Here is an 11,953-nt window from a genome sequence, read left to right as displayed (position 1 = left end):
AAGACACTGAGGTCCTGGAGTGTGTCCAGCGAAGGGCAATAAAGCTGTGAAGAATCTGGAGCACAAGTGTTATGGGGAGCGGCTGAGGGAGCTGGGATGGGTCAGTCTGAAGCAGAGAAAGCTCAGGGGAGACCTGTATCACTCTCTACAATGACCTGAAAGGAGGTTGTGGTGAGGTGGGGGCCAGCCTCTTCTCCTGGGTGACACTGATAGGACGAGAAGTGATGTCCTCAAGTTGTGCAGGTGGAGGTTCAGGTTGGATATTAGGAAACATTTCTGCTCTGAAAGAGTGGCCGTGCAGTGGCACAGGTTGCCCTGGAAGATGGTGGGGTCCTTGTCCCTGGAGGTGTTCCAGAACCGTGGAGATGTACCACTGAGGGACATGGTCAGTGGGCATGGTGGGGGTGGGCTGATTGTTGGACATGATGATCTTAGTTCTTTTCCAACCTTGACAATTCCATGATTCCAAGACAAGGTTTGAATTTGGAGTGGTCTTGCTTGGAGCCAGGAATGTGACTTGATGTTCCTTGGCATTCCCTTCTGTTTTGGGATATTCTATGATGTGTGATTCTCTGATTCTCTGATCAACAGCTGAGTATTGCAGAGAGCTTACACCAAAACCTTGCCAAGCAAACCTAGAGCTTGTCTTGAGTGCCCAGAAGAATTTTTCTGCTTGCGAATACTGGGTGCAGCTCAGCCTTGGGCAGCCATGGCAGCCACTGTGAATCAAAGTGATGTCAGCATCACATCACAGTCATTGCCCTGATGTAGTGGGCTTCAGGTCTCTCTTTGCCTGCACGGCAGAGAGCAAGCAGCTGAAGAGCGTGGCAGTTGAGCTGCGAGAAGGAGAAGGGAGGTGGGTAGGAGTGGGTGCCCTGCTGTGCCCCAGCCTTCTCTCCCCCTGGGGTCTCTCTGCGTTTGTCGGCCTCCCCAGGGCTGCTTGCAGTGCTGGGTGTGCAGGTTGATGCTGCCAAATGGACTGGGATGGGCACGGGCAGGGGGAGCACAGCTTGGGAGGAGGGGACCAGCACCGGGAAGTGCAGTCCTGGCAGCTGTGCTGTTGAGAAAGTGTTTGTGTAGGATGACAAATGTTGTTCTGGGAGTGCTGGGGTGAGCATAAGAGGAGCCTTGTCATTAACTGCGTGTTGTGTTTTGGATGGGTCTGTTCAAGAGGACGACTGCCACTGAGCCCAGACCTGTGAAGATGCTCAGGCTGCTAGTCAAGTGGTTCCTCATCGTTCAGCTGCAGACAGTCATGCAAATGCTGGGCTTCCACACTTTTCAGAGGCAATTCTGTTCTTCAGTTCTGGTAGTTGCCTTGTCCTGGCGGAGGCTGGTGCCGCAGGTAAGGAAGGAGCCCACTTCCCAGCCTTCCCACCCTCCTCCAGCACTGGGGCCCTCCTGGGCATCTGCACCCCGGGCTGGGGGGATCCCGCTGCAGGGAAGTTGTGCCCCACTAAGCCTTCCTGTGTGCACACAGAGGAGCGCTGTGAGAAGGAGCTTGCGGAGAAGCACGGTCCAGAAGGGAACTGTGCAGAAGCCCGTGAGGAGGTCGATGAGGATTGCGAGAAATCAAGAGAGGTGCGTGTCATGCAGGGTGGAGAAGCTATTGAGGGGCCAGGCTTGATCCAAGCCTTGCCCAGGAGATGCCCGCTGCCCTGCACTCACAGCCACCACAGCCCCTTTACCCAGAGCCCCCTTGTTGGAATCCCTGGCCTCACTGTTCCCAGTATGGGCCTTCCTGTCCCGGGGATTCCAGCTCAACGGGCCCAAATGAGGCCCTGGGATCCCTCCCCACCTCTTTCCTCCCTCCCAGATTGAGACAGCAGATTCTGCACCGTTGGCTGCCCTGTGGCTGCAGGTTGCATGTGGTGGATAGAAGAGACTGCATCCTATGTGGGCAGCAGCATCCCCTCTCCCTGCTGCCAGCCCAGCGGTCATGTGCACTGCGCAGTGTGAGGCGTGTCCATTTTGGGGACAATAATGGAAGATAATGTATAGAGAGAGGAACGGCTGTAAGCAGCAGGTCAGCGGTGAGCCCAGACTTCACAGGATAAAACACAAAACATCTCCCTAAAAAACATCTCACCTAAAAACGTCTCCCAAGTGCTTCTTAAGTACTGAATGAGGGTCTTGCACACTTGAAGCGGAGCATGGTGGGTCATCAGCAGCTGAATATTACAAAGAACTTACACGAGAGCCCTTCCCTCCCTCCTTCCCCACTTTGCACAGCCAGAAATACGCCCAAAGCTCTTGATGAGTACAAACCCATCAGAGGGAAGGCTGGAGGGAGCTCACACTGTGCCAGAAGATGTGGCTCCCTGTGAGCCTCAGGGTTGTCCAGTCAGTGCCAGTGCTGGGTAAGCGGCCCTGGAAAGATGTTTGTGCTGCTGGATGCTTCTATGCCTCTGCTGGTGCCCCAGGGAGGACAGAGCAGGGTCAGCCCCTTGCAGAGCCCTGGGGCTCTGTTTCTCAGTGTCCCCTCAAGAAGCATTTGGGGAACACTCCGATGGCTCCAGCGCCTCAGCTCTTGTGCTCCTCACCTCTGCAGCAGGATGCAACGTGCTCCAACCGCTGCCCCAGAAGGCAGAGGGCCACAGTACCCCATCCTGGGTGTCCTGCAGGGGCTGGCTGGGCACCACTGCCAGCCCAGGGGAATGATACCCAGCCTTGGGGATGGAGCTCCTCCAGCCCCATTTCTGTGGGAGTGAAGACAGCAATGTGCAGATATATGCAGAAGAGGAGACCCAGCAGCAGTGAGATATATCCTGAGGCTGCCGAGAGTCTGTGGGGGGGAGAAGGGCATGGGGCTGGGACAAGCGGTGGTTCTGAGCTGGAGGTTGGATGCTCCCGTGCTTCATGCCCCCAGGAGCTTCTTGACCATGTAGCCTGGCATGCTGTAGAGGAAGAGGGCCACCATGATGAGGAGCAGCAGGGCCAGCACGATTTTGATGATGAGCCACTTGTAGCGGGTGCAGATGAGGTATTTGATGGACTTGAGAGGGTTGAGGAACCAGATGAAAGACGTGTCTGGACGGCTGCCGGGGAAGCAAATGCCTGTCATGAATGCCACGGTCATGGAGAGAGCAGGCAACACAGCTAGAGGACCCTGGGGGGGAAGGGGAGGCCGTGGGTTCGTCCCTGGGTGACCTTTGCAAGGGGAGTCAGCGGGGGAAGCCAGGGGAGCTAGCGTCCTGTAGGTCAGGAGCAGAGTGGAGGAGGACGTGGGAGGGCAGAAAAAGGGGCTGAAGCTAAGTAGAAAGGCAGAAGAGGAGAACAGTAAGGAAAGGCAGTGGGGCAGTGAATAGTGGGCAGCGGTGGGGAACCAAGGGAGAAGGCTCTGCCCATAACTCTCATCCCTGAGGTGTGACCCTTCTTCACCTCCGCATACACAGCTCCCTCCCTGAGCACCACCCAGCAGCTCCTCATAGGAGCCCAGACATGGGCTGGGGAGATGGGTTTTCTGCTTACTTGGGTTTCTCCAGCGGGTCGGGCTCGTTGCGAGCCAGCCCAGCGGGTGATTTCTCTGCCTCCTCTGCTGTCAGGAGGTGCAGTTCAGCCTCGACTTTCCCCTGAAAGGAGAGAAGGCTGCTGTGACCCAGGCTATGCTGCCTACCTGCCCCCCAGCCATGGTGATGGGGGGGCCTAAGGGAGCAGAGAGGAGTATGGGGGTGGTCTGCCAAGGTTGCGGTCCGCAGGGTGGCAAATCATCCCCGGCAGCTAAAGTGGCAGGGAAGCCGCAGACCGGCACCCTGGGGAAACAAAGGGAAGAGGGGGAAAGGCAGGGGACTCGTAGGCGGATCTAACACAAAAAACAGCGGCACCAATCTGAGGAGGAACAACTAACTTTACTAAATATATCAAAAATGAGACTAGTAGAATTATAACAGAGAGTTTACAGGCTGAAAATCTTAGCAAACTGCAGGAGGACCACGTGCTTTCTCCGCCCGGCAGGAAGGAACAGACCCCGCATCTCCCAGGCACCTTCACCACCCCCTCCAACACAAAGACCCCTGGGGAGTGCACCTGCTCCCCTCCACCTTGGAAGGCCATACCAAAAAAGGCAGTTAGCAGTAACCAGGGAATTAACTCTTTAACTGCCTGTACCTTACATGATGTAATGATGTGGAATACCGACAACAAAAATCACAAAACCGTAACACAACAGCAGAGACAAACACTATGGTCCCCCTGCTTGTCCCACACCGTGTCATGGAACCGGGACCCTGCCGAAGGGACAAGGTAAATGGTGGGGGGGTCCTCGTTGTCCTTGTGCTTTGGGAGGAGGGGGGCTTGCAGCCCCAAATCTGGAGCTTAGGGGGTGGAAACACAGTGGGTTGGGGGCAGCGCAGCAGGTTTGGGGCAACGGGGGGGAGTTCGGGTGCGCTGTGCCTCAGTTTCCCCACCTACGCCGTGGGCACATGCGTGAGGTGCCTGCTGGGTGCTATGCAAATGCCTCCGCACACAGCAGGAAGCAGCAGCTCCGTCAGCTCAGGGTGGGGACAAGGGACAGCCACCTCGCCCTAAGTGCCGCTCGCCCCCTCCTAGCCCTGTCCTGGGTGCCCCATGGGGAGCAGCAGGTCCCAGACCTTTGCCATTTCTGCTGGTGTTGGGGTGGGCGGTGAGCTGAGAGTGGGCAAACTCGTCACACTTAGCCGGGGCCCAGGGGGGTCCAACCCATCCCCGGTGTGTGAGAATGGGTCACTCCATTGATGCGGCCCAGATTTGGGGTAGGGCTGGAGAGAGCAGCACCGAGCACAAAACTTTTCCGTGTCTTAGGAGTGCGTGGGAGCACCCAGAGAGACTTCCTGGTACGGGGCAGAGCGCAACGGGGACGTCGGGGGTGTTCCAGACCCGCGGGGAGGGGAAGGGGCTGTGGGGGCACAGGGTTTGGTGGTGGAAGCGTTTCATGGTCACCTGTGTCCCCGTGTGTCTGGCTGTCCCCAAATGCCACCGCTACGCTGGGGACGGAGCCATGCTGCCATGGGCTGTCACTGTGCCGATGTGAGGTGGGGGCAGGGGATGTGGGGATGTGGTTGGGGTCCCTTCTCCACCCAGAGGGCTGCGCACGGTCAGGTCCTCGTGGGGCTGTGCCCCAGGGGGTCCCCAGGGGAAGGGGACATCGGCTCAGCCCCACACGACGGGATGCGTTGGGTGAGGACGGTGATGCTGAGTGAACAAATCTGGCAAGGAGAGAAGCCGAGGTTGGGAGGAGGGGCGTCACTTCTGTGCACTGAGCTTTTGTGGCAAACCCCAAAAGCGAAGCTGAGGGCTTGGCTGGGGGGTTGCTAATTCTGCTCAACCTGACAGCTTTTTTCAGCACGGTGGGCAGGAAGCTGCTGGCCAGCGCTGCAAGACCCTCCTCGTGCAACGAGAAATAACCCGGTGTGAAAGCGTGTGTGAGCACCCATGCATGTGCCGGTGCCCTCCTGGGCTGCAGCTGCACTGTGGCACTGCCAGAGCAAAGCCAGCCCCTGGGAAATGCTGCCTGTCCCCTGTTTGTCTCCTGTGGGGCACTGTGGGGTGGCTGTCACACTGTGCCCAGCTGCACCAGACAGGTGTCACAACCCCACGGTGCCACAGGGAGAGCGCAGACCCTGCTCGTGCCACCTGCGCTGCTCCCTGTCTGCAGCACCCTGCAGGTCCCCATGTCACCCATCTGCCTCCAGGGCCCCATATCACCTGCCGCAGGACAGACCCCCAGTGCTGTCCCCATCCTCTCTGTGCCCTCCCAGCCCTTCTCGCCCCCTCCCCATGTCCAGGATCCCTTCCCTGGGGCCATTCCCTGCAGCAGATCTGGGGTGACCCATGGGCCACCGGTGCTGCTGTTTGCAAACAGCTCCGGTCCTGTTTAATGAGTAACCAGAGGGCTGAGCTCAGGGAGGGAGAGGCCCCCGGGCTGAGTTTTCACGTTGGTTGTTTCATGGCTGAGAAGTGCTGCTTGGCTGCTGGTGACATGCGTGCGCTGAGTGTGCCCGGCCTCAGCCCAGCTGCGTGCAAAGGGATGGGGCGAGCGGTGCCTTGGCTATCCCTTGTGCCGTGCTCACGGCCCAGAAATCCCCACAAAATAAAGGAGGAAAACTGAGATCTGCTTGGATCTCTTCGATCAGCGCAGGCTAAATGTGGTTTCCAGTTGTTCTCAGCAAAATGAAAAGCCAAACCTCTTCTGTTCTGGCCCAAGGGATGTTTGTGAGCAGGCTTCTAGGTTGTGTGCCCTCTAAAAATAAAAGAGCCAATCAATATAAATAACTATCGCCCTTCCGTGTGCGGATGAGCCTGGGCTGCTTGCCCTGTTTTGCTCTGATCTCTGCACAAAGCCCTCTGCTAAATGCAGCTCTGCCGGGGAAGGGGGGGTCACATGGCACTGTCCCACATTGCAGAGCACGCACGGGCACGTCCTGGATTTTTGGGGGTGAGTGTGGGGCTGGGTGTGGGATGCTGGAGCAGAGGGGATTAATTATCCCAGCTAATGGGGATGGGGACACAGGCACACGGCACCGGAGGTGATGGGGATGAAAAGGCGTTGTTCTGGAGGGGTTGGGGTCACAAAGGTATTGCTCTGGAGGTACGACCTGCAGATCCGCTATCTGCCCGAGGACTACATGGAGCGCTTCTTAGAGGACAGGACCACGCTTCTCTACTTCTACCAGCAGATCCTCCAGAGCCCCCTACCCACCCCTAGCATTGCTGGGCTTCACCTCTCCCCCAGCCCAGCGCACCCCATGAAGGGACCCCAAAGCATGCGCACCCCCGTGAGCATCCCCCTCACACCGAATCTCTGAGCTCTGTTTCTCCCCATTAGCTCCGCAGCGAGTACATGCAGAACTATGCCAGCAAGGTGAGCGAGGGCATGGCCCTGCAGCTGGGCTGCCTCGAGCTCAGGTACGTGCTGCTGGGTGCTCAGGGAGCGGGAGCAGGAGGGGGCTTCCAGCACCCAGCTCAGGGGGCAGAGCCCTGGGGGAAAGCACGTGGAGCAGGGATGCATGAGGATGCACAAGCAGCTGTCTGACATCGCTCCCTTCCTGCAGGAGGTTTTACAAGGACATGCCCCAAGACGCGCTGGATAAGAAGTCCAACTTTGAGTTCCTGGAGTGAGTAGGCACGGCTCGTCCTGCAGTCCCTGTGCTGGGAGCAGCCCTGCTGCACCGTGCACCCCCTGCTTTGCTGCTGCAACCCCCCATGCGTTATCGGTTTGCACGTGGCCCTTGACATGTGACCCTCACAGTAAAGAAGTTATTCCTCATGCCCCATCCACTTGATCCACCATCAGTTACTGATCAGCACTGATCTGATCCCCTCTCCCCTTCTCTTCCTCAGGCTGAACAGCCCCAGGGCTCTCAGCCTCTCCCCATCAGGAGATGCTCCCGGTCCCCACCATCTCTTGCAGCTCTCCGCTGGGCTCTCTCCAGCAGTTCCCTGTCCCCCTTGAACTGGGGAGCCCAGCACTGGGTACAGTGCTCCAGAGAGCTCAGATGTATGAAATTATTTATGAGATAAAGTGATTGGATTGCAGTCCCAGCTTAGAATTTTACCGCATCATTTCTGACCTCTCCATGTAATTTGTTATTTCCCCCAGTGGATTCCAATGGGTCACCTGTTCTAGGGATGTATTGCTTCTGTTTCGGGTCATGGTTGTGAGCACACACCTGGTGCTTTAATATTAACGAGCGCATCAGGGTTACTGTGGCTCATCAGCCTGAGCAAGACTTAGGTCAACTGCAGGAGCTGAGCGTATCCACACGGGGCCGCCGGATTGCGCCAAAGATGAGCTGGATGCTGAGGTCTGAATCTCTGCAGTTCTTCCATCAGGAAGGCTGATGGGAGATGTGGAGCTGCATGGGGAGAGATGAGCTGGTGGCAGCTCTGGCTGGGGCCAAGGGATGCTGCTCCCCCCACCAGTGGCTGGAGCCATCCTGTGTGCAGGATGGGACAAAGCCTTGAAGGAGCCCAAGAGCCCCGTGGCCTCTTCCCGTGCCCTGGGCCATGCTCTTTCCATCTGGACTAACACCTAGGTGTATTTAAATGACACCTTGCCCTTTGTCAGCCATCTCGACGGCTTCCTCTAAGAGGATTGTTGCGGAAGGTGTAATATACTTAAGGGATTGTTAAGAACAATAGCATTTCAGCAGCACTCTGTGGGCAGGCGGCACAGGCTGCAAGCCTCAGGACTCCAGGTTTGGCCACCCATGGCACTGGAACTGGCCAAGTGGCATGTCCACCTCCTTTGGACTCTCTGATGAGGGCCCAGGACAGCGGGTCCAAGCACTGATAAGACCTGAGGTTTAATTATCACCCGGCCAGCGAGGACCATTGGGGTTGCCAGGCTCCGCGTCCCTGTTCTGCAGTTCCAAATTGTGCAGCCCACATGCTGCTCTGGCCCTGGCTCCTGGTTCACAAACACAGCCCTGACCTCTCTTCACAGGTGCCCCATGCACCCCTGATACCAAAACCTGCACGTTTATACCCAGTAAGGTGGTGAAGAGTGTTGTGAAGTTCTCAGGGAACAGCAGTCTGAACACACACACAGTGACCCCTGGGAAGCTGATGGAGCAGTTAAACCCTAAAACCATTTCCAGGCCTATGAAGGACAACAATCTCATCATAGAATTATGGAACCATAGAATGAGTTAGGTTGGAGGGGACCTTAAAGCCCACCAGATGGGTCAGGGATGATCTGCCCTTGGTGAAGCTGTGCTTGCTGTCTCTGATCACCTGTTTGTCCCTCATGTTCTTGAACATCTCTTCCAAGGAGGATCAGCTCCATGATCTTCCCAGCACAGAGGTGAGGCTCACCGGCCTGTAGTCCCCTGGGTCCTCCTTTCTCCCTTTCTTAAAGATGGGAGTGACGTTTCCCTTTTCCAGTCCTCGGGGACTTTGCCTGACAGCCGTGACTTTTCAAACATAATGGAGATATCATCATCATGGTGAAGAGTCCCCATCAGCAGCAGTAGCCAACATGTCCTCTACTACACCAGGCCCCAGCACACCCCATGGGGGTGTTGGTACGGCTGTGGGGAGGGGAATGGGGGAAAATGGCTCCTCGAATCAAACTCCCACCCATGCTCACAGTATGCCACAGTCCCCTTTATTGCTGGTGCTCCCTAGACCGTAGCTGAGAACTCAAAATCAGGCAGCAGAGGGGCGGGTGGCAGCTGGTCCCTTCCCACAGTGCTGTCAGATGCTGATCTCTCTGCTGCCCTCAGCTGTCCCCGCTATCTGTGGGTTCTTCCCTCCGCTCTTCACCCTGCACCGGAAGCAGAGGAGGCACTGCCCTGTGCTGCAGTGCCCCGGGACCCTGCACTCCACCTGGGGCAGGGGCTCCATCCCTGCTCTCTGCAGCCATTCTGAAGCATCCGGGGGGACTGGCTGTGCCCAGGGGGGCAGGGGCCACTGGGAGGCTGTGTTGGGATGGGACCCCCCTTGCTGCGTCCCCCAGTCCTCGGGACTTCTGGACAGAGGCTCTCCGCACTCCTCGCAGTATTCCTCACTGCCACAACGTTTGGGCAGCCGCACGGTTTTCTCCCATGTGTGCAGCGTCTTCCCGCCGACGGACAGCTCGAAGCGCAACCCAACGTGCAGCTGTACCTCCTCCACCCTCACCACCACACCCAGGGAGCAGAGCGAGGCGGTCACCGTGCCCATGGCCGTGGTGGCTGCGGAGCCGCTGTGGTGCGGGCAGCTGTCATCCAGGCACCGGCGGCACCGCACGCAGACCGAGTGTTCGCTCCTCCAGCCCCCGCGCGCCTCTCCAGCACCGCTGCCGTTGTTTTTTTCCATCTTGGCCAGCAGGCCGAGGCAGATTTTTGTGGTGTCCAAGGACTGCATCAGGGATCTGGAGAGGTCCTCCATGCTGTCAGTGGAGGGTGGGTTCCCGAGGAGCTCTGAGCTGGCGGCTGGACCCCAAGTTCCTCCTTGTCTCTCCCATGGCAAGCTTCTTCCAGAGGCTGCTTTCCTGTGCAATCTGCTTCTGTGCCGTCCTTTTCCACGTGACCTCAACCAGCTGAGTTTGGATCTTCTGGTGGGACTGGTTCTGCTGCAGGACAGCAAAGGCTCGGCACCACCACTCGGGTCTTCTGATGGAATGCTCTGGCAGCGCTGGGATGCTCCGGCCCGGAACGGCTCTTGGGGACATGAGGAGAGCCCGGCCCAGCAGCACGAGTTGTGCAATGTGGGGCCGGGCCCCTTCCTGCCACTCTGCTCCGTGCTCCTGTTGGTCTGCATGCTCTTCGTTACTGATGTGCCCTGCTCCAGAAAGCAAAGTTGACGTTGTGCGGATTGCCAGCCTTGGTGGGCCCTGCCCGGGGAGCAAGGACCTGGGAAAGGGAATGGAGTCACAGGGACAGGGATGTCTTTGGCCCCAGCCTGGTGCAGAGTTGGGCCCTCCACTCCACTCCACTCCACTCCACTCCACTCCACTCCACTCCACTCCACTCCACTCCACTCCACTCCACTCCACTCCACTCCACTCCACTCCATTTCATTTCATCTCACTCCACTCTGCTTTGCTCACTTCACTTCAATTTACATCACATCATGTCACGTTACTTCAATTTCACTTCCCTTCACTTCATCCCATCCTATCCCCTTCCATCCCATCCATCCCATCCCATTCCATCCCATCCCATCCCATCCCATCCCATCCCATCCCATCCCATCCCATCCCATCCCATCCCATCCCATCCCATCCCATCCCATGGGATAGGCAGCATTTGGTGACACCAGCTAGGTCCTACCTTGGCGTTGGTTCGGCGCCTCCTGGCCATGAGGATGGTCAGCACCACTATGCCCAGCAGAGGAACGGTGCAGAACACCCTGTGGTCCCAGTGGCCCAAGACACTGAGGACTGGAAGGACTGCCGTGACTGCCAGAATCCAGAGCTTCATCTTCTGCTTGGAAGTCACATGAAGTGTGCGGCCACCAGCATAACCACTCAGCTCTTAACGACGGCCCTGTGATGGTGCCATGGACATGACCAGCCTGAAGGGCACCTGGGCTCTGGGATTATGGAGGCTGACAGATGCAGTGAGCACCCTGCTCCTACCCAGTTCCTTCTCCCAGCTGCTCTTCAGATAAAGGGACACCACATGGAACCACTCAAACAGGGCCCCGTCTGTGATGCAGTGGTGACATCCCTCAGACACACAATGGCTGTCCCTGTCAGTGCACCCAGTCACCCCCCAGCAGGGGAAGCACAGAGGCTGCCACTGCCCATCTTTACCTGGCCTGATCCCTGGTGTTGGTGCACGAGAAGGAGAGGGTGCCTCATGCGTGGGCCCTGTGCAGCCTGAGCTGCTGGGGGGCTCCCCACTTGCTCACAGTGTTCCCCCATGCTCTACTCTTTGCCTTGCCCCAGGACTACCAGCAGTGCTGCACCGTGTCACCCTGCTCCAGGCCCTTGTCCTCTTGGTGACCCTCTTCCTCTACAGCGCTGTGTGCTGGTGACATGTTGGATATGTGTGCTTACAAGACATTGGTCATAAATCTATTTGCTATTTGGTGAGCTTGTGCTCCTTGGGAAAGGTGATGTCAGCCCTACCTTCAAGAAGTGCAAGGAGGAGGATCTGGGGAGCTGGGGTCCAGTCTGACCCCTGACTCCTCACTGCAGGGCCTGGGGATGTGCTGGTGGCCCTAGCAGCAGCCCCCCATTCCCAACCTCCTCCTCTCTCCATGGCAACATGTCATGGTATTATCTAAGGGTCTGCATCCATGACAAGGGGGACAGGCCTGAAAGAAAAAAAAAAACGAGAAAAGAGGAAGAAAAATAAAAAATTGTCGGATCTAACACAAAAAACAGCGGCACCAATCTGAGGAGGAACAACTAACTTTACTAAATATATCAAAAATGAGACTAGTAGAAATATAACAGAGAGTTTACAGGCTGAAAATCTTAGATAGTAAACTGCAGGAGGACCATGTGCTTTCTCCACCGGGCAGGAAGGAACAGGCCCTGCAG

General features: G+C 57.3%; 1 protein-coding gene and 1 long non-coding RNA gene across 3 annotated transcripts; one reads left to right on the top strand and one right to left on the bottom strand.

Annotated features, from left to right (window-relative positions):
• On the top strand, positions 420 to 2,096 carry LOC110396319. Its single transcript, XR_002436924.1, has 4 exons — positions 420 to 856; positions 1,172 to 1,345; positions 1,481 to 1,581; positions 1,817 to 2,096. It is a non-coding gene; the product is annotated as an uncharacterized LOC110396319 (long non-coding RNA).
• Positions 8,646 to 11,675, bottom strand: LOC110396429. Of its 2 annotated transcripts, none has more exons than XM_021392052.1 (2): positions 10,734 to 11,675; positions 8,646 to 10,313 (listed from the first exon to the last, which is right to left on the bottom strand). In XM_021392052.1, the coding sequence occupies exon 2, from the start codon at positions 10,219 to 10,221 to the stop codon at positions 9,175 to 9,177; it is 1,047 nt and encodes a 348-aa protein (XP_021247727.1). In that variant the 5' UTR covers positions 10,222 to 10,313; positions 10,734 to 11,675; the 3' UTR covers positions 8,646 to 9,174. The 2 variants fall into 2 exon arrangements, with proteins under 2 accessions (XP_021247727.1, XP_021247726.1); XM_021392051.1 differs by having other exon boundaries at positions 8,647 to 10,242.

Source organism: Numida meleagris, chromosome 3 (genome assembly GCF_002078875.1).
Source record: "Numida meleagris isolate 19003 breed g44 Domestic line chromosome 3, NumMel1.0, whole genome shotgun sequence".
Taxonomy (NCBI): Eukaryota; Metazoa; Chordata; class Aves; order Galliformes; family Numididae; genus Numida; species Numida meleagris.
The sequence above is the reverse complement of the archived record's forward strand: the minus strand, read 5'-3'. Positions and strand labels throughout refer to the sequence as shown.

What these genes read in the sequence shown, in the direction of transcription:
- LOC110396429 (XM_021392051.1), bottom strand. Translation starts at nt 10,883, where the DNA reads ATGAAGCTCTGGATTCTGGCAGTCACGGCAGTCCTTCCAGTCCTCAGT. An exon ending in GGCGCCGAACCAACGCCAAG is followed by an intron (nt 10,243 to 10,733) that starts GTAGGACCTAGC and finishes TTTCTGGAGCAG; the next exon opens with GGCACATCAGTAACGAAGAG.